The sequence below is a fragment of the Etheostoma spectabile genome, chromosome 8 (assembly GCF_008692095.1).
Source record: "Etheostoma spectabile isolate EspeVRDwgs_2016 chromosome 8, UIUC_Espe_1.0, whole genome shotgun sequence".
Lineage (NCBI taxonomy): Eukaryota > Metazoa > Chordata > Actinopteri > Perciformes > Percidae > Etheostoma > Etheostoma spectabile.
Genome location: NC_045740.1, coordinates 4,400,396 through 4,420,761, shown reverse-complemented (window position 1 = coordinate 4,420,761; position 20,366 = coordinate 4,400,396). Strand labels below are relative to the sequence as shown.

Genomic DNA, 20,366 nt, shown 5'->3' with positions numbered 1-20,366 from the left:
AGAATGGGGGGTGGGGGGATGCATCAAGATGCCAGACTGGTTTCACCAAGTCATCCAAGTTGCCGTGGCAATGTCATGGAAACTCTAGAATGTTTCCAGATCCTGAGCACCATGGCAACAATGTGGTAGCATATCGAGTCATGCTCCCTCCCTCACTCCCTGCGGATTTTGTGAATATCAGCAGAGTTAAGCTGCTGTGCCACTCTGCTTTTATTGACACCTTAGAGGCGACAACCTTCAGTAGGATCAAGATGACTCAACGACAATCTTTGCGGGTGTGGAACAGAGTGGTCCAACAAAAACATAAATAGTCATATCAGACAATATAGATTGGTGAAGTTATTTCTGTAAATGTCACATTAACTTGCTGAATAGTCAATATCAATGACATTAAAGCTTTAGGACAAAGGTAAACCACGACTCCCAACACTCAAGCAAGCTTAAAATTCTGTGGAGTATCGCTATGGCGAGCTTAAGCATAGATTAGACTAGATAACATATTCAGCAGTTTAACCTCAATCCACTTTCAGATTCCGGTTAGTGTTAGATGTACTTAATTATGTAAATGTGCTGGAAATTTTACACGTCAGTAGGTGTGTTTGAATGAATCTGAATCATTTTTCTGTATACAAAAAAAAAAAAAAAGTCATGGCAACTTGGTTTGCTAATAATAAAAGTTAGACTACAGTGTCCCTTATTCAATTATGCCGTTTTTCCACTGCATGGTACCGACTCGCCTCAACTCTTTGGTTTTCCATTATGAAAAAAAGTCCTTGATACCTGCTAACAGGTACGTTTTAGTACCACCTCAGTCAAGGTTCAGAGCAAGCTGAGGCGATACCAAAAGGTGACGTGAAAACCTGCAGACTGCTGATTCTGTGTGTGTGTGTGTGTGTGTGTGTGTGTGTGTGTGTGTGTGGGGCCATATCACAGTAGTTTTCCTGCTACAACCAACCATGGCTTGCCCTTAGCGATGGAGATTGAAAATAAGTCACTTAACTGCAGGAAAACTTTAAAAATCCATAACTAATGTAGCATCTCAGAACAATTTTATTTTTCATATCATTAGTATCATATCAGGTAACAGATGAATGAAGCCAGCAATATTACAGATGCCATGTCTGAAAAGGGCTTATGGCATTCTGAATGTATAAACTGATTCGGTCAGTTGTGGCCCATGGGTAGTGCAGTATTTAGAACCATTTGCCAATGATGGAAAGCAAAGGAAAAACTAATTCTAAGTAATGGCCATAACATACAGAATCATACAATCCTTGCGTTTTTACCGGTATGTTAAAGAAAACTGAGAAACTCTTAAACTATTTCTAAAACTCACCGCTGTCCTTCAGGCCGTTCTCCTCGATGGTCATCTGCTCTGCCAGCTCAGACAGCGACTCGTCGATGGTGTGGCTGCCTCGCAACGTCTGAGAGAGACGCCGCTTGAACCGCTTCATCTTCTCCATGGAGCTCTCGGGAAGGGGAGGCCTGAGGATGACAAATAAAACAACATGTTAGTTGTGGTTGTAACCCATGTAAGAATAGATACAGCTTATTTTAGTTACAGAATTTTGTTGAAAAGGTAATGCACAAACAAACATTAACCTTGTATAAGAACAAGAAAAGCTGCATTGCACCAGGTTGTAGCACATTTGCTATTTTCAGCCCGTAGTCCCTGGGCAGGTAGGTAAAACACTAGTGTTTGTGCGGGCCTTGACATTTCATTGACCAAATCTGTTACTGCCTTTAATTCAAATGAATAAACCTCACCCGCCCGCAGCCATGTTTCACAATCCTACATAAAAGAATCAAACTGAAATCAAAAGACGTTTCATCACCAGACAACTCTGACGTTAATTATGACTCAGCTCATTGTGGCACATTACCTTACATTCCTCCTCCTGGGAAAACATGACAAGTAGGTGAAAGATTCTTATGGTTGCGTTTAGAGTACGGTCCCTGGCACACCGGACTGTAAAAGCAAATCCTAAACCAGGGGGATTTGCTCCTGAATGGAGCAGGACGAGCTTGAGCCACGTCGAGTCCACATCACACATTCCAGCCGCATTTACTATGTGCATGAGAGTAACTAAATGTGAGAGCTAGAGATAGTGTGTGTGAGAAAAAGAGAGAGAGAGAGAGAGAGAGAGAGAGAGAGAGAGAGAGAGAGAGAGAGAGAGCAAACAAAAAACAAAAAATCCAAAAGAAATATCAATTTTAACAAAATACAGAGTCAGTGACCATGAGCTGGAAATTGAAAGAGGTCGACATTTAAAAGTGTGGAGACCAAGACTGGAACCTGTCTGTACACACTGCCACCAGGATATCGAAACAGAATTACATTTCCTATGTACATGTCCCAAACATGAAGACCTAAGAATCAAATATTTCCAAAAATCTGAAAAACATATACCAGGCTTCACTATACTGATGACAAACAGCTTCTTTTTTATTAGAGGAAGATAAAATTACGGCATGGCTAGCAGCTAAATATGTCTTTTCATGCCACAATACAAGGCTAAATAAGTAGAACATTTTTACATATTTTCCATTTTTATTTTTTTTCTATTTTTTTTTATTATTGTTTAACGTACCCTTTGAGGGACATGCACATCATTTGTTTAGTATCAACAATTATATCATAAGTATGCTGTTTACTTGTTTTATTATATCAGATGTATTTACTCCTTGTTGTTGTTTATTTATGTTTGTTCTTGTTCATGCTTTGGCAACACAGATGTAGTTTTTGTCATGCCAATAAAGCAACATGAAATTGAGAGAGAGAGAGAGAGAGAGAGAGAGAGAGAGAGAGAGAGAGAGAGAGAGAGAGAGAGAGAGAGAGAGAGAGAGAGAGAGAGAGAGAGAGAGAGAGAGAGAGCAGCCTCTCCCTGTGACCTCAATGTAGAGATCATGACTCCACTACTACTGCAGATCTGGACAAGTGTCTGTCTGCGACAATGATGACTAAAGCCAGACATGAAAACACACATGTAGTACAGCCCCTCAGGGCTTGCTGCCTGTTGCCTACTGACAGCCTTTTGTCTTCCAAATATCACTCATAACCAGAATTCTGCTCAGAGATGCAACTGTTTCACACAGCCTAAGCCAAATAATGAGAACATGGTGGGGGAACAGGATATATATGGCTGAAAATAAGGTGGCTCTCTAAATGGTGATGATTTGAATCATCGGTTAAAGGATAGGTTCTTTCATAAAACAACACTTGCATGGCTATACAGAGAGTTCTTGGTTGCGGTTACTTCTTTTTTTGTCCACACTGGCCGTAAATAGTTGTGAGATTTTAATGTATGTAGTCGGCTACAAAACCCACAGTCCTCATTCTGTGTAAAAAGGCATTCAAAGTTCAACAGAAGTAATTATGCGACAAATTAAGTGGGGATCTTCCAAAGTATCCCTCTTTTTTGAATTCCCTCTTTGTGCTACTTCAGACTGCATTTTCTTGAACTACAGCTAATTGGAACTAAAAAAGCAATACTTTTAGAATATACCTATTTGATTTATGTATTATGTATGTAAGACTGTAGAAGCCTCATATTATTTTCTGCTTAACTTAAGAATGTATTTGCATAAAGCGAGGACTGTTCGCCGTCTCCTCCATTGGAATTGCAGCGGGGAGGGATTTCTTCTTGGCGAGTATGGACAAAAAAAAAAGACAAAAGAAAAAACGTTTTGTAGTAAATATGGGCATGTGAATCTTGTTTGAAGACACACTTGAAAAAATATGTGAACTAGTCCTTTAAGAAGCCATGATTTGAACTTAATTTTGTCAGTTTCATTATACACAGAATAACAGGATAAAAGCATGACAGACAACTTGTACATATAAGGGTTGAAACTAACTTTTCATTATGAACTCTCCTGACAGTTATTTGTTCAATTTGAAGTTAATCTAAAATGCCATTAAATACTAAAAGGCTTCAAATTGCTTGTTTTGTCCAACCAGCAGTTCACAACCAAAAATATAATTAAATTTACAACAATATGAAACAGAGAAAAGCAGCAAATCATCAAATTTGAGAAGCTGGAAACAAAGAATGTTTGGCGTTTGTGCTCGATAAACGACTTCAGCGGTTGTCGTTGATTATTTCAGTGGAGATGTGAGCATCGGCTCACACTGGCAAACAAATTTGACTTGAAAAAAGTCTGAGCAGAGAAAGAATTACAATAACAGAGACCAAAAACATAACAGCGGCAGCCAATCAGAGAGTAAAACTGTCTTTCAAACATGGCACCTTGATTTAAAAGCTTTAATTTCGCATTAAAACAGCCCAAAAACATTTGTTTGTGAAGATACAAATGATTCAGCAGCTGCATGGCCCATTTCTCACCCCAGAAATTGTACAATTTGAAAAGTCGGTACAAAGTTTTAAGAGGCAATGAGCCTGCCCCCATTCCCTCCACACAGCGAACAGCAGCAGCAGTCTGTCTGAACTGGGCTAAAGGCCAAAGCAAACTAGGACAGTGCATGGACGAAATATTAAACTGTAGATCAAATGAGCACTTAAACTAAACAAGGAAACTTCATATATTCGCACCTTCAGCTAGCATTGAGGTAGCTGAAAAGTCTATACTTGAATATCAAAAAATCATGTAACATGACAGTAAAATGCATTTAAGGCTGTTGGTTGTGTGGTTTGGATTGAGAGTACCATGTGAGCGTGACATTCCTGGTTTTATTCTGACCAACTGTCTTTGTCGCAACATCAAATTTGGCAAATAGGGCACATCTTCTAAGTACAAGTACAAGGGATTCCACTATATGTTTTTTGTATAATCATCATCTATATTGCCCTTTTGTGCTCTTAGTCAAGCAGCAATCAATCTAATTATTCAAGGAACCGAGATGAAGCAGAACATCAACTCGACTGTCACAACAGCTTCACATCAGTCCCCCTCATGACACATCAGCTCCAGCATGGGGCAAGCAGTCTGTCATCTCCTGAACAGCTTGCTGCGTTACCCACTCTCCTGCTGCAGCAATACACTCAGTTCATGAAACTGATGGAAAACTATTTATTCACCACTGTTGAAGGCAACTTCATCAGACTTAAGAGTTATACATTTTGAGTTTGCAGGAACTGTCTTTCTTTCAACAGCTTGATATACAGTTATATTATTAGTCAATGATTCAACACAAAATTAAAAGCAATTTTGGTTATCAATTCATTATTTTAGTCATTTAATAAAGCAAAATGCTACATATTTGCTTGTTCCAGTTTATTAATCATGATTGGCTGCTTTTCTTGGTTTAAATCATTGCAGATCTCTAGTTTTTAAGACTGTTGGTTGGCAAGACAAATGTTCCTCTTTTCTCTAGGAGCCTGACTCTTCATAGATTTATAGGATTAATCAGAAAAATAAGGGCGATGTTGCTTGATAATTATGAGGTAGGGGACAGTACAAACTTTGAATTTAAACCATTTCTTCACAATTTCTGAGTTGAAAACCCATCTTGTTGTAACGTAAGGGCCCTGTTCATGTTGCACATACATTTTAATTGCATTTTGTGTCTGTTAAGAGGCACAAAGGCACTCTTTAGAACATGCCCCTACAACTGACATTTTAACTAACTGGGAGCTTTGGCAATTAGCTGCAGAAACTCGAGTTTGCAAGCACCGATTTCGGTCATTTTTTTCCCCTATCGACAGTACTTGTGACATTAAACGCTCAAGATTCAGGTAAAAATCGGCCGGATTTCTCCTTTAATTTGTGAATATACTGTATATGATTGGGACATGAGGGAGAACATTAACATCTCATAAATAACTGGGACATGACCTACAATCCAGCAGACTCTGTGGATACAAATCACTTCTGCGAGTTCAACGGAAAGTTAACGGCAGTAGAGAAGGGGGGGGGGGGGGGGGGGTGGGGGGCTGTCTACTGTGCAACTGTATCTGCTGGGCCACGATCCTGCTCTTGGATCGAGTGTGGAGTTTTGGACATGATCCCTGTTCCAAGCCTTATCCCTGCTCCCATAAGTAGGCCGGTCTGAGCTCCAGATCTGCTGGGAGGTGGCCAGGGGGAGGAGGGGGTGCTGAAGTGGAGGGGTCCGAGGGCTGCGCCGATTCTAGATTTGTTACCACGGCAACCCCACTGCTTTTTCCATATTGAAGCTGCAGAGCACTGCAGGAGACTGCATGCATGCTGATTTTTCAACTCACACCCTATAGCAACCCTCACCCCCCTTCCTCTCTTGCAGCTCCCCCCCCCCCCAACTACATCAGCATTTTCATCCCCTAAACCAGCCATCAATACTTACAATAACACAACTCTCGCTTCACAGTTCATATAGATTCTGTCCTTTTCGTGCGGCTGCTATGAGCAAACGGAGACTGTGCTGATGATGATGACAGAGGGCTACTTAAAAGGGGAAGAGTTCCTGCTGTGAGAAACCACCAACCCCCCACGACAGCCCTGTAATGCCAGACTAGAGCTCCATAAGCCACCATCAATGCAGGTCTGTGCAATTGTCCCACTTGTGCTAGATGAACCAATCGCACCACAGCACCATTAGTGCTGCAGGGTGCCTGCTGTCCGGGCCACCCACAGAAACAGGAAAATGAAGGTCACAACCTTTTTGTGACCCCTACAAGGTTCAGTAAACCACCTAACATCACTGCAAAAACCGTCTGCCTCTCCTCCCTTGGTTGCCTCGCACACAGAAGACAGCGAACAAGCGTAACTGTTGGCATGATTCACGGGTGAGCTCAGCCTCGCTTTTCTAAAGAGCAGCCTTTTCTCATCCTGGCCAAGACAATGAGGACATGAGTGAAGGAACTGGCCCCATTATGGAGGTCTTATATAAAGGCTGCATTGTGCCCAGTAAAAAGTAAGCTTTTTCAGGAGACGTAGGTGGTGGTGGTGTGCTGCGTGGTGCTGAGCTGAGCATGACAACCAGGCAGGCATGCTGCAGCAGGTGAGGCTATAATTCAACAGTAAGATGTGTCATCAAATGTTTTCTCTTTTCAATCCTGCCTGTGACACACGCTTTTTCCTCACCCTGCATTCACACGTGTGTCACCTTGGTACGCAGGGCTAAATCTGCTGGTATATTAACCGCACCCAAGGTGGCGCGCAAATGTGACGTCAAAATGATGTAGATCTAGCTGGCGCACCAGGATTTTAAGTGCGCGAGCAAAGAGGGCATGTCACTCCCCAATGTAAGTCGAGTGCAGATTTGAGTGGCGCATGCGTCACTTTGCGACGAGTGAAGATGTGAGTTTCGCATGCGTCACTTTGCGACAAGTAGCACACAAGATGCTAACGAGAGACTTCTGTAATATCAACACACTAAAATTAAACATACTTAACCAAGTTCGTTCACTGCCACAAGTTAGCAATCAAACAAAGGTTGTCAGTTGAATGGCGTTTTGAGCTAACGTTAGCAAACAACCAACCATAGCTAAAACGTTTTTGAAAGGACTGCTAGCTTAGCTACAAGCTGGCAACTAAACACAACAAAGGCTGGAATGGCATTTTGAGCTAACGTTTGCAATCAAACAATCATAGATAGCTAATACATTTTTGAAATGATTCCCATCTTGTTATTGTATGCAATTAAAAAAGTTTATTATTTCATGGATTTCACAAATCTCAGTATGACACGTTATGCCGTAAACTGTTTAAATCTGAGTATGCGCAACTAACATCTGACTCGATTCTCATCGGGTATGACACGTCATACCGTAAACTGTTTACATTTGAGCATGCGCAATCGAAGAGTGACAGCATGCACCACTATTTATTTTTTTTCATCGGCGTGCAACAAAGCGGAAACAGTAAGCCTGGACGAGTTTGCAAACAATCGGATGCCAAGACTCTCAGACTGATTGCATGTCTCTTGTAAACTTGTTGGGTTAAAATGAGTTATTTTGTGATGAAATAAAAGGCTTGATCCGACCAAGTAGATCATCAAATCAAAACGAAGCACTGACGACAATGCTTCTGACAGTTCTGCCGTCGTTTACCGTTATCTTCTTCTTCTAGTACGTAGAAATAGCAAAGTCTGTAGCCTTTGCTCATTAGCGCCACTTTTGTTCAGGAGAAGACTGCAACTAGTGTAGCAACCACCACGCACAAGTAAAAATAGTTACGTCTCATTACGTTGCCTTTGCACACACCAGCTCGGCTGCGGCTACAGTAAAAAGGCCTTAAGTGATGCCGACAGACAGGTTTGTGCTGGTGTGTGTGTCCAGAATAATAAAATCAATAAATTGCTTTTTCAGTTCACTAGATAAAAATTAAGTGAGAAGAACAAACAGAGCAATTTATCTTCTTTAGATAAAACAGATGTTGACAAAGTTTTTTTAGAGGACATCATTATTAAGTTGGAAAAAAAGGTCTAAATTGCAATATGTTTAAAATCGCAATAGTATTGCATCATGACATAAGAAATGGATTGTGGAGCCTCTGGTGATTCCCAGCCCTAATAGTTACCTGAGCAATAATAGTTTGTAGACACCAGGAAGAACAGGTGTTACTGTAGAACAGCCTACAAATTCCTAATCTGTACAGTGAAATACTTACCTGGCACGGCAGCTGGATTCTCAATCACAAGATCACGCAAGAATCACGGGATCACGTTTCACACGAAAATGTATCTTGTCAGGTTTCAAGTAGTGGTTTGTGTCTGAACTAGGTTACAGCTTACCGAACTAATCAGTGGTTTACGTGTGTGACAGCCGCGACAGTTCGTTTAAAACAGTGGAGGACGTGATAGAACGATTGTTCATCCAGTCACCGGCATGTATTTGTGCCTGCACTTTTCCAAACAGTTTCCAGTGACAGCTTCTCAGATGGTTCTGTTTACTAACCATATGTCACGTCAGGTTAGTGAAAATTTTCTTTTACCATTGTTATCAATTTTCTACATTTAGGCTGACGTATTTACACAATGTGGGCACCTTCTGAGATTACCCTAAAATACACAAATAAACCCAAAATGATTTTAAGAAAACAAAATGGGAAAATCACAAAAACATACAGTGTGTTGTAATAATTTCCCTTTATAAATATGTCACGAATAACGACGACTTTTAAATTAAACACACCATTCATATGAAAATAATACATCTAAAGCGCCACTTACACTTCACATGATAACACAGTTATGAATGGGAGGAAAAGCCCACATGACTTGTGACAGATAAGCCTTGTGAACCCAGGCAGCAGACTTATGTCACGCCAATGTAATCCATTTTTCATTTTTGTGATTTGTGATTATAATCCTTTGTCCATAAAATGAGGAACCAATAAAACAAATTTTCAGACTGGATCCTGGAAGTTTTACAGCTACAAGATTGTAGGTGTTAATTTCTCCCCATAAATATATGTGTTTTGATACGTTGATAGTCTTTATTTATTGTAAATAAAAAGCCTGTTTGGCTCATTACAGAGATAATCGGCCGGGCGGAGACTCATCTGATCTAAGCCTGAGTCGAGTCACCTGGCGTCCGTTTGTGAGCAGAGCATTAGCATCAGAGAGAGCCACAATTAATGGCTGGCTTTTAAAGGGAACAACAGGCCACGCTGCTATCTAACTAGGGGCAGCCGGCTGGATGGGGTTATCAGTTTCAAATCAAACTGCAAACACAAACCGCTCTCAGCAGCCTTTGTAGTAATTTCAGACAGCCTGAGTGCCAGGCACAGTGTATGTGTTACAGCAAGAAAAACCCTACAGAAAGTTAACATGGCATCTTATTTGTAACTGAGTTTTTTTCTGTCTGTGTTAGGACTGCATGGAACACAAGATTATTTGTTATTTGTTTGGTTGAAAAACACAGAAATGATTAATCGATGGTCAAATCTGTTGGTGATATGTCAACTAATTGTTTTAGCTCTAATCAGCTCTAGCTAATGAAATGTCACAAGATATTTAAAACAATTTCCGAGATCCCTGACGTCTTCAAACGTATTGTTTTGTCTGACCAACAGTCTAAAACACAGAGATATTAATTTCATAATAATATGAAACAGAATGAAATCATCACAATTGAGAAGCTCAAACCAGCAAATCTTTGGAATTTTAGCTTGCTGAATGATTATTAAAATGTTAGTTGTTGTTTTTTGTTGATCAATCTGTTATGGATGTCAATAAATGGAAACACTCACACCATTGTGGTCCTTCTGTTATAGCTTCATTAGGAAGGAACTTATTTTTAGCTGTTGAACATACTACTTTCTCAATCCCTGATTAGAAAAACCTACTAAGCCAAGGTAGAGTGAGCCTGGGGGTTTCTAATTCCTCTAATTAAAAAAACCAAACACATGGATTTAACAACATGGTCTTTTAATAAACCAGTGAGAACTTAATTATCAACACCTCAGCATTCGTCAAATATGTGAAGCTATGCTGACTGTACGAAGGGGTGTGTGTGTGTGTGTGTGTGTGTGTGTGTGTGTGTGTGTGTGTGTGTGTGTGTGTGTGTGTGTGTGTGTGTGCTGCTTCCAAAAAAAGAACAGACAAGTGTTCAAACAGCTTTGCAAATTCAGCCAAGAGTGATGGAAAAAAAAGGAAAGATTTGTCCCTCACCTGTTTCAGCCACCACCCAGATATGTGGTGTAAGCTACTGCTGTATAAATCTATCAGAGGTTCCCAGCCAGCTGGCTCAATGACTGCAGTGGGGTCTTTACTACCACCAAACACATACAAGAATGCGAGAATCAGAGAGTGGACCGAGGCGGCCAAACTTGCAAGCAGCACCATTTGTCTAGTGGGGCAACTGCATGTGAGGGGATTGAGCTGCATGTTGGTGCCAGAGTTCTTGTGTAAATGCAGCAAAGAAAAGAGGAAGTTTGTATTCATGGCTATCTTTAGACAGGAGTGGTGCCTGTGACATAGCAGCTGCTCCCCGGCGAGCTGTGACACATTAACCTTCAGCCAGCTGTCTTGGCCTTCCGCTTATACATACGCTTGCACACACTTAGAGAGAACACACACACTTGTAAACCTTGTACTCTAGAATTAAAATCGGCAAAAAAGTCTATGAAGTTTGGTTTGAAATTATTCTGTGTATAATTGCATGTTCAAAAGTAGAGAATGAATCTTTGGCAAAAACACATCCATTCATCATGTGTATACTCCCACACAGACACCCACACACACTGGACCATCATCTGATCTGCACTGAGACTCAAGGGATCAGCAACGCGTGGCTACAGCTGTTTCACGGCGGGTCAGGTTACTCTGCCACCGCCATCCCCAAGGTCTTCACCATGGGAACGACCCCAAGGCAAACCAAAACACACAGGTTCACAGACCCCCAACATCTCCCGCCCCGCCTGTAGGTACCAGGCTCAACATGAGGTATTTTGAGCCCAAAAACTGACACACCTTACTGAAGCTTCTGAATGATAAAGATCTTTAAGGTTGTCAAACTGAAGCCTGCTCACAAGAAGTGAAAGCAAGTGCTTTGAGTAGGCCTGCATGATGAATCATTATAAAATCGCACCTTCAATTCACCCCTGTTCGCAATTTAACTTTTTAAATGGCTTCGATTCTTTCTTTCTTTTTACTGACTTTGATTCTCATTTAATTTTACGAGCCAACTGCATCACGAACGCTACTTCTTTCTTCTGTGAGTTTTAAATATAGTTTTAAAGGCTTCCCAAGTGCTGCAATGCTCTCCCTTCTAGGTTCTCACAAAGGTCCGGTCTTCACCCTCAGCCAATGACAGAGCGCCTTTTAGTCACCTGTTTTACTCTTCATGAGAAAAAAAGCGTGGCAGAGAATCGTGATATCAATTCTGAGCTAAAAAATTGTGATTGATATTTTTCCCCAAATCGTGCAGGCCTAACTTTGAACTTTTTTTTCATTCAGAAAAAAACAATGTAAAGAGTGACAGGTCGGTCTGGGTATCAATCCTCAGTCTTCACAAACTTTTACTAATTGTTTGCTTCTTTACTTATTTTTTTGGTCAGAGGGTTTCTGGTTTGAATTATATATTTGACTGCATTTACTTAATTAAAGTTCTTGTTCGGCTGCTAGACAACATTTATAAAGTTTGGAAAGGGAAAAAACAGCAGACCTTATGTTACTGAGAGATCCAAATTTTAGTTTCTGAGCATAATTTAATACTCATAAAAATTGTTATAACAGTACAGTTTATATTCTACACATATGAAGAGTTGGGTCCCATTCAATGCAACTAACCAAATGCCCAGAGTCACTTCCAATAAGGCTGTTACAGCATGAGAACAATAAATGTGGCAATAAATATGTCACCATAGGCTCCTGGGTCTTTTCACACCAGATGAACTTCCTCATGAGTTTACCATGGTCATCCCCCCCCCCCCCGCCCCCCCCCCCCCTGCACAACAATCATGTCTTCCTTTTGGCATCCTGTTAACTTCACATCCATCTCTCTCTCACACACACACACACACACACACACACACACACACACACACACACACACACACACGTTAACGCCCTATAGGAAGAAGACATACGTACAGGAATTCATTGAAAGCTGTCTATTGGGGGTGAGATTCCTAGAAACTGTTTCCCATGCAGGATACTGTCTGCTGCTCCTCCTGGCCTTCTCCACAAACAACTGAGAAGGTTAGGGTGTTAATACCGACTGTGTGCGTGAGATCAGAGGTTGGTACAGTTTGCACGCTGCTTCAGAGTTGTTTGAGAAAGAAAAAAATGGACCAGAAAGATAGGACATCTCTGAGATGTGGGTCAGTAAATGTTTTGGTGGCAACTATGCAAGAAAATGCACGCAGAGCAGCCTGTAAAGCCCTGCCTCTACTCCCAAACCTCATACAGTTTAGTGGCAACTAACCAGCAGATTGTTTGTGTTGCTCTGGATTAACAACAATACTGACACTAATGTTTAATCGTGAGGGCAGACATGATTAAGCATTAAAAACACTGATCTAGTCTTATCATTCATGTATGCTGCATGTAGCTAACCTTGTTTGTTTTAGTTAAATGCGGCCATTCACCGGTGAAGGGAACAAACTGAATAGCTTACACAACAGACGACTGCATTCACACCGAGGGCTGTGAAGTAAACATTGTAAAGCCCGTTTTGTGTCAACGTAGGGCGGTGTAAATGTGTGTTGTGCCACGGCGAGTCTAACCGGCGGTTCAGCCGCTGTGGAATTTACAGAAACTACACCGAAACGTGAGTGACTCTCACCAGAAACGATGAACGTTGCTCCGACCGGAGTCCCCGACCTCGGAGCTTCTTCTCAGGCCGGATGCCGTCTTTCCCTCCGAGCGTGAAAAAAACGACTGCTTCTTCTTCTGGTTTCGTTGTTGTGGTAGCTACTTTCTGGTCTTCAATGTCGCTAATATCCTCGGGGTTATAGCTTCCAGGTGCATGGCTTGTTTTTTTTTAAGGTTTTAAAGTTTCACTCCCAGTAGAAAATAGGCAGCGCTGTTGTTTGCGGCTTTTCTACCATGGCAGTGTGAGAGACGATGGTGATTACTGGTTGATCTGAGTGTGTCCTGTCCTCTGCCTGCTGACGCTGCCTGCCGCCACCACCACCAATGCACCGCCGTGTCCTCAAAATGTCAGCGGGGAAACAGCGCCACCTAGCTGTTGGTGCTAGAAACAACAGGGAGACGGTCATTGCGGATCATAGACTATGTTTATTCGTGTTAACGGTCTAGGGTGCGTTCCCACAGCGGCCCCCAATGGAGGAAATGCTGCACTCAAACAAATACCTACCCACACACCTGAGTCGCTAATGAAAGGCAAGGACTCTGTGGCAGTGATGGAAGAAGCACTCAACTTAAGTAAAAGTAACAATAGCGTTCTGTTTCTTTTGTTCTGTGTTGGGGTGGGAAATAACTGTGTCGAACTGAAATAGTGTTTCTTTGTAAATTGTCTTCAATAACCAAAAAATCAATAAATACATTGCTCAAAAAAGTAACAATAGCCTACCACAGTGGATAAAAACTTGAGTTGCTTTAAAGATTCAGATTAATCATGTAACACATAAATCAACAAATACATGTATTACAATATGTTTCAGATGACAAAAAAATAGATTAGCTCCACCGTTACCAGCTGCAACATGAATGTGATGTACACATTAATGCAAAATATTATGAGATATATTATTCCGAAATAAGCCTTTCACAGTTACCTGAACAGACTTACAACCCATTTTCTGAAACCCTCTCTCTAATTTCCTCCTGAGCAACAATCCCTCCACCTTGGATTTCCCCACCAAACAATTTAAACATTCAGTCTTTTCTGGGGCACAACCACAATTCAGGTGGGGGAAAAAAACTCTAGCAAACGGAAGACTGCATACTTTTCGGCATAACTTTATGCACGAAGCAGAGAGAGTGGCCTTAAGAGGGCCTCTTTCAGCTGCATCTGACATACATTTGGCAAGAAAAACCTCTAGGCCCCAAGATATAGCTCTGGGCCTCAGTTTGTTTTCAGTCACTTTTTTCCCCAGATATGTCAGTTTTTGTTGTCTATCATCAATTTTCTCTGGTAAGTTTGAGCATTACCAGTCAAGTGGTGCATAGTCAGCCTTTAGTGCCTTTGGCTAATACGTGTTCCCTTCTTTGACTAAATAAACAGTCTCTCACAGGCCTATGATACTCAAAAAGAAATAGATGTGGAGCACAAGAAGTTTATCAAGTCAAAATTAAGTCCTCAGAACCTTCCTGTAACTTGAAAACCTCTGCTGTTTGTTGGATTCAACCACTTAATAGACCTGCACCGTCACTGCCTCCCTCTCCTCTGACAAGCAGTCCATATTCCCCCAGACTCCCACCCCACCTCTCACATACTCACCTCCGCCTCCTCCACATTACTCAAATCTCTCAACAAATTCAGACACAGAGCTTAAGATGTCCGGGACGTATGCAACCCTTCTGGGTCTCCTCGCTGTGCTTCTGGCACTTTCCTGTGAGTCTAATGCAGGATAATTAATCTGATGATAGCTGTTTTTGTTGTATGTACTGTATTTCATGCAGGGGTAAGCGTGGGAGCCTAAATTCTGTGTTTTAATTTAGCGCTTTCATGTTTTGTTCTCTGACCCAGTGTCTCCAGAGGCAGACACTGCAGCTGTGCCCAACAGCACAGGCAGAGCTAAAGATCCACAAGGTGAGGAGCTACATCAGCCGCATCTCTTCTACATCCCCTCTCTTTATCCCTTTATGTTGTGAGCTGAACGTCCTCCTGCTCCCTGCTGCAGGTCCACTGAAGAAGATCTTCATGAAGGAGGCAGATGCATCAAACTTCTTCAGAAGACGCAGCAGACGGGCCTCAAAGTCTCAGGATGAGATTAACGGTGAGTTCACGTTTGGTTTGTTTGTGGCAGTTTGAAAATTGGCATCTCTGTCTTTATATAGGCCTACATGCCATTTTGTCAGCAGAGATTCACTCACACTACTTTCTTCATTGTTACGCCACAATAGAAATCATTATGTTGCATCCAAAGTGGTGATCATATTATTAACAATTCATTTCAAAACCATCTGCCCTTAGAAATGATGTCTTCTAATTGTCAGCATTCAGTGTTTATTTTTCTTGAAACAAATAGAAACCAAAGAAAATCCTGCTCACTGCTGATCATTTGTGCTCACTTTATCACGGTGACTGTATTAGTGATTGATTATTATTTAAAAGGTAATCAACACTGATTGGAATTTTTTGATTTCCTCAATTAAACAAATTCTGCTGAAGAGCCGCGATAATTCAAAATGATTGTTATTCTCTCAAAACAAGACAGGCTGACTGTTGCTTTAGCATCAACAATATTACATTTGATTCGAGAAGTTTGTTTTGACCTAAATTGAACATGTGCAATAAAAAAAACACAATGCAGGAGCTAATAAGGATCCTAAACAAACAAAACAACAAATTTACAGTCATTTTGACATTTACTCTTAAAATAAATCGTCTTGCACAAAAAGCCCTTGAAAAAGTTTAGAACTACACAAAAACATCAAACATCAGACATCACTGGGAAAGAAAATATTATGCTAATATGCTCAACAGCAACAAAACAAAGCATTGATTGATTGATTTAACAAAAAAAGTGTTTTAAGCATCTAAATACTCCTTATGAAATCTATGAAATAACAATTCCTCTTTTTGTCCCCAGGAGCATAATCATGACATATTTCCTTATAATGTTTTAAGAAAGTTTTGGCACAGTTTGAATGGATAGTGAGCATGTTGATGACAGCCTGGATGTTTTTTAGACTGACAGCCAGCTGCTGTTAACTGTTTAGGGAACCTGGCCTGACCAGAGACCACCTCAGACCTGTCTGGTCCCACAGCAGCTCAGCCTCCTCAGCTGGAGGCTGCAGCAGGAGCCACAGGGCAGCATGGAGCTCTCTCTCTCTCTCTCTCTCTCTCTCTCTCTCTCACACACACACACACACACACGCACACACACACACATACATACATGCATGTCACGAGTAAATTAGAAAACATTCTCCTTACAAGTGTTGTGAAAATTCACATACAGTACCATGCATGACATTCTCAAGTGATTTAACAGCACTGCTATGTACAGTCCTGCCAACAGGAAGGTGAGAGCACACACTGAGATGGCTGCTCTGAATTGGAGTTGTGTAATGTAACATGCCGTGGGTCTGTGTGTGTGTGTGCCAGTCACAACAAGACACTGTGCAGTTAAAATCAGTGATAAAGTGAACACAAAGCCGTAAACAAAGTGAAAAGACTGAGGTGGACTGAGAGCGAGTGAGCGAGTGAGTGGGTGAGCGGTTGGGAGTTGAATGTGGAATGTGGCGACACACAGAGAGGGGTCAGAGAAAATCCAAGTTAAAAAAGTGAGACAAATAAACTGTGCCCACTCTGAAGAGCCTCTCCTGCTGCATTATGACATAAAAGCACAAAATCTCGCTTGCAGGCAGATGAAATTCACGCAGGAAAAGATAAATGTAATACATGTTTCAGTAGGTGGATAAAGTGATTTTGAAGCAAAGTACTGACATCAAAACGTAGACAGTAGCCTCTTAGCGAATGCTGCTGTTTGATTATTTGTGGGAGTTGGTGAGCCATAGGAAGCAGGTCTGCCGTAGGCTAGCGTGTCAGGTGTAGTAAATTATGTATGATTTACCCTGCTGTGCAGAAAGAGATAGCAAACCAAAAAAGTAGGTAGTTGTCCTCAAACGTTTTCATCTGCAAGTCACGATGAATACTGATCTCATCTGTAAACCATGTAAAACATGTAATTCATGTAAATCAGATGATTTTTGTTATATAAGGCTGATTTCCTGTTTCCAGGCCGATATTAGCCTGCAGATGTCCTCAGGCCTGGACTCTTGTTGATTGTGGGAAATGTCAAGCAGATATGACAACGTACATTGTAGTCACAGCCACTTTCTCGTTCATTGCTAAACACTCAAAATGGCCGCCACGTCCACACCGTTTGATGCAAAGTTTTCATTAAAAAAAAACCAAATTTGAAGTCCATCAGATGAAATCTCTAGGAGTTTGTTAAAGTATAGCACCTTTACTTTTAGGTCTACTTAGGGTGACCAAACGTCCTCTTTTGGCCTGACATGTCCACTTTTTACGTACTGTTCAGGGCGTCCGGGGGGGGGGGTTTAAATTCATGAAAATGACCGGTTTTTACTGTTTTTCATGGGACCATTATAAGCGTGTACTTAAATTGACTTGCGCTTTGCACACAATACTACGGTAGGCTACTTTGTTGCGTGACGTAATTCCCGAGAGGCGGCCTTGCAGCACATCAGACAGCGGAGCAGCGTTGCACACAAAACACTGAAGCGTGCAGCTTCGCAGTAGGCCTACCACACTTTCCACGTACCGTCCCGGTCGGGACAAGTGGGAGGCGGAGTGCACCGTGTGCAAAGCTAGCACATTTGTTTCAGTGTCTAATAAAGGTGCGGGAGATCTCATAGCTCACATGGACATCGAAAAACCTTATCTTATTACATTGAAAAGGTTTTAAGAGATATTTAGTTGAAGCTGGATTTTGAAGCTGAACAGAATAGGTCATATTTATAACATTATTTCATATTTATTTATTTGAAAAGAGCTATTGTTTTGTTACAGGTTGTTAGATATTTTATTTTATAACAAATTAATTTTTATACTAGTGAGGCATAATAAATCATGTTCATTAACCTCTGAGAAGCCTGTCTGAATTTGTGTTTCGAGGCCGGCCGAGTGTCCTCTTCTTTGGAAATCAAAATATGGACACCCTAGGTCTACTTCCTGTTGCCACTAGGGGGCGCTATGACTTTACAGCGTATATGTCGTCAGGGTTGGACTCTTGTGAATCCTGAAAGGATTCGAGCCAATTGTACAATGTACACTTAAGTTACACACACTTCCTCTTTCGATGGTGAAACGCACAAAATGGCCACCCTGTCACGACTATGCCCTATAACAAAAAAAATTTTTTTAATAACTTTTCATCTCTAACTTTTTAAGATAGTACAGACCAAATTCAAAGTTGATCGAATGAAAATCTCTTGGTTTGTTCAGGTACGAGATCTAGAAATGGCCAAAATCAAACTAATTTTGAACTTTCCATTCAAAATGGTGGACTTCCTGTTGGGTTTAGGCTATTGCTCCAATGAGCTTTTTTGTATATCTTGATATGCTACATGTGTCTCACGATTTGTTGGTCTATGTTAAACGTACTGCAGGGGCTCAATTTCTTTTAATTTTTTATTGGGCGATAGCGAGCCATTTTTGTGCGCCTATTCCCAAAACCCTTAAAAAACTCAACTCATGGTGTCTCGTTTAAAGTAAATTACTTTACAACAGCTCTTTTATGTGGGCCTACAGTTTGCGTCTAATGTGCTGCCTTATACGACAATATACTACTGAATCTGAGATGTTTACAGTTTTACTCCTTTACATCCTCCTCTGTGCTTGCAGCTGAGCAGAGGCAGATTCTGGCTGCAGATGAACGAAAGAGAGAGTTCCACGAGGAGAAGAGGAACGAGTTTGAGAGTTATGCTGAAGAGGAGCATGATGGTATATCTGATGAGAGGGATGAGTTCATTCACTCAACCAGCTCATTCATCCACTAAAATTCTCATAATCTTCCTAGAACAAGACGAGAAGACCAGAGAGAGCAGCGAGCAGTGGAGGGAGTTTCACTACGATGGGATGCATCCTCCTCACCACCAGTCCACCTGAGACTGGAGGCCAGTGGAGGCCAGAGGTGACGCTGTAAAACATCTTTAACCACAGCCATAAATGGATGTTTTTTCACTGTTAAGGAGGGCTTGGGTTAAGAGGATGTGCAATGATTTCATGCTATACCAGATAAAGAAAACGGGAATAAACTGTATTTACTCATACTGTATTTACTGTAATATTTACATGACATAAGTTAAATCTTCTAACATACCGGTAATTATTTAAACATTTATATCTGTATTTTCACTGTAAGAAATGTTTACAAACTAACCTGATAATAATTCCCGCTTAAAGAAGCAACTCATGCAAACAAGCCTTTCTTTTTAATACGCAATGAGTTTCTGCAACAATATAGGCTATTTAATAGGCTACGTGCAAAGTAAGGGGCTTTTAATGGTTCATATTTTTTGCTTTCTGTTGATTTTGTTTTTAGGGGGGGGATAAAGGGAAGACAAAAAAATAAACACTCAAGACCCAAGCACAAACTGTGTTAAGATTTGTATTTACAGTACGTAGATGTCAATATTCACCACAACATTTCTAGATAATTCAAGATGGCAAAGCCCTTGATATTGGGCTTGTTCTGGTAGTGTTCTTTTTTTTAACCATTCATGTTGAGTGATTTAAAATGAAATCGAGGTATACCACAGAGAAAATACAAAGACAAGTCCCTTCTCTTCTTTGTGTGAAAGTCTCTAGAGCAGGGGTCTTCAACGTTGTCTAGACCAAGAACCCCTCAGCTGAAAAAGAAAGATAAAGCAGGGACCCATATATAAAAAATTTAAAATTGAGTTCCATATTAAACTGGGGCTACAACAACCTGTAGGTCTGCCTGAAGCCTTTACACATATGGGGCATACAATACTAAGCTATTAAAATAATAGTTGCTGACATATTCATATATTTCTACGCCATGTTTTAATGTTAAAATGTGGCACAGTGAATCCTTCGAGTTAACTATTTGTGGATGGCTACCATACCTATAGATCAGTAAGCTTAGCATCAATGTTATGTAATTGAAAGAAATATATTTTTCCCTACAAATATGTTGGATTTATGTTCATGTATATTTTTAGACATATTTTAATTTTTATATTTTTTTAAACTATCAAACATTAATACGCTGGCCCCCCTGCAGCAACTCTGAGGACCACCTACAGGTCCTCGACCCCCCTGTTGAAGATCTCTGCTTTAGAGAGTGAGCGGAGGAGA

General features: G+C 40.9%; 2 protein-coding genes across 4 annotated transcripts in view; one reads left to right on the top strand and one right to left on the bottom strand.

Moving 5' to 3' along the window:
* The window catches only part of LOC116694290 (cyclin-dependent kinase 17), a 31,474-nt gene extending 17,941 nt beyond the window's left edge, over window positions 1–13,533 (bottom strand). The window contains exons 1-2 of one of the 3 annotated variants that reach the window (XM_032523926.1): window positions 13,170–13,533; window positions 1,337–1,485 (exon numbers count right to left, since the gene is read on the bottom strand). In XM_032523926.1, the coding sequence (XP_032379817.1) occupies window positions 1,337–1,463 (127 nt within the window). In that variant the 5' untranslated portion in view covers window positions 1,464–1,485; window positions 13,170–13,533. Of the gene's footprint in view, window positions 1–1,336; window positions 1,486–12,475; window positions 12,496–13,169 lie in introns of those variants that run through there. The other 2 variants (XM_032523928.1, XM_032523927.1) reach the window with 2 other exon arrangements.
* Window positions 12,439–19,743, top strand: ucmab (upper zone of growth plate and cartilage matrix associated b). The gene is made up of 6 exons (XM_032523942.1): window positions 12,439–12,504; window positions 14,832–14,903; window positions 15,039–15,101; window positions 15,193–15,288; window positions 18,888–18,986; window positions 19,063–19,743. Exons 2-6 carry the CDS (start codon window positions 14,846–14,848, stop codon window positions 19,149–19,151), a joined length of 405 nt encoding a protein of 134 aa, XP_032379833.1. The 5' UTR covers window positions 12,439–12,504; window positions 14,832–14,845; the 3' UTR covers window positions 19,152–19,743.
* The last annotated feature ends 623 nt before the right edge of the window (window positions 19,744–20,366 follow it).

What these genes read in the sequence shown, in the direction of transcription:
- ucmab (XM_032523942.1), top strand. Translation starts at nt 14,846, where the DNA reads ATGTCCGGGACGTATGCAACCCTTCTGGGTCTCCTCGCTGTGCTTCTG. An exon ending in TGTGCTTCTGGCACTTTCCT is followed by an intron (nt 14,904 to 15,038) that starts GTGAGTCTAATG and finishes TCTCTGACCCAG; the next exon opens with TGTCTCCAGAGGCAGACACT. An exon ending in GTCTCAGGATGAGATTAACG is followed by an intron (nt 15,289 to 18,887) that starts GTGAGTTCACGT and finishes CTGTGCTTGCAG; the next exon opens with CTGAGCAGAGGCAGATTCTG.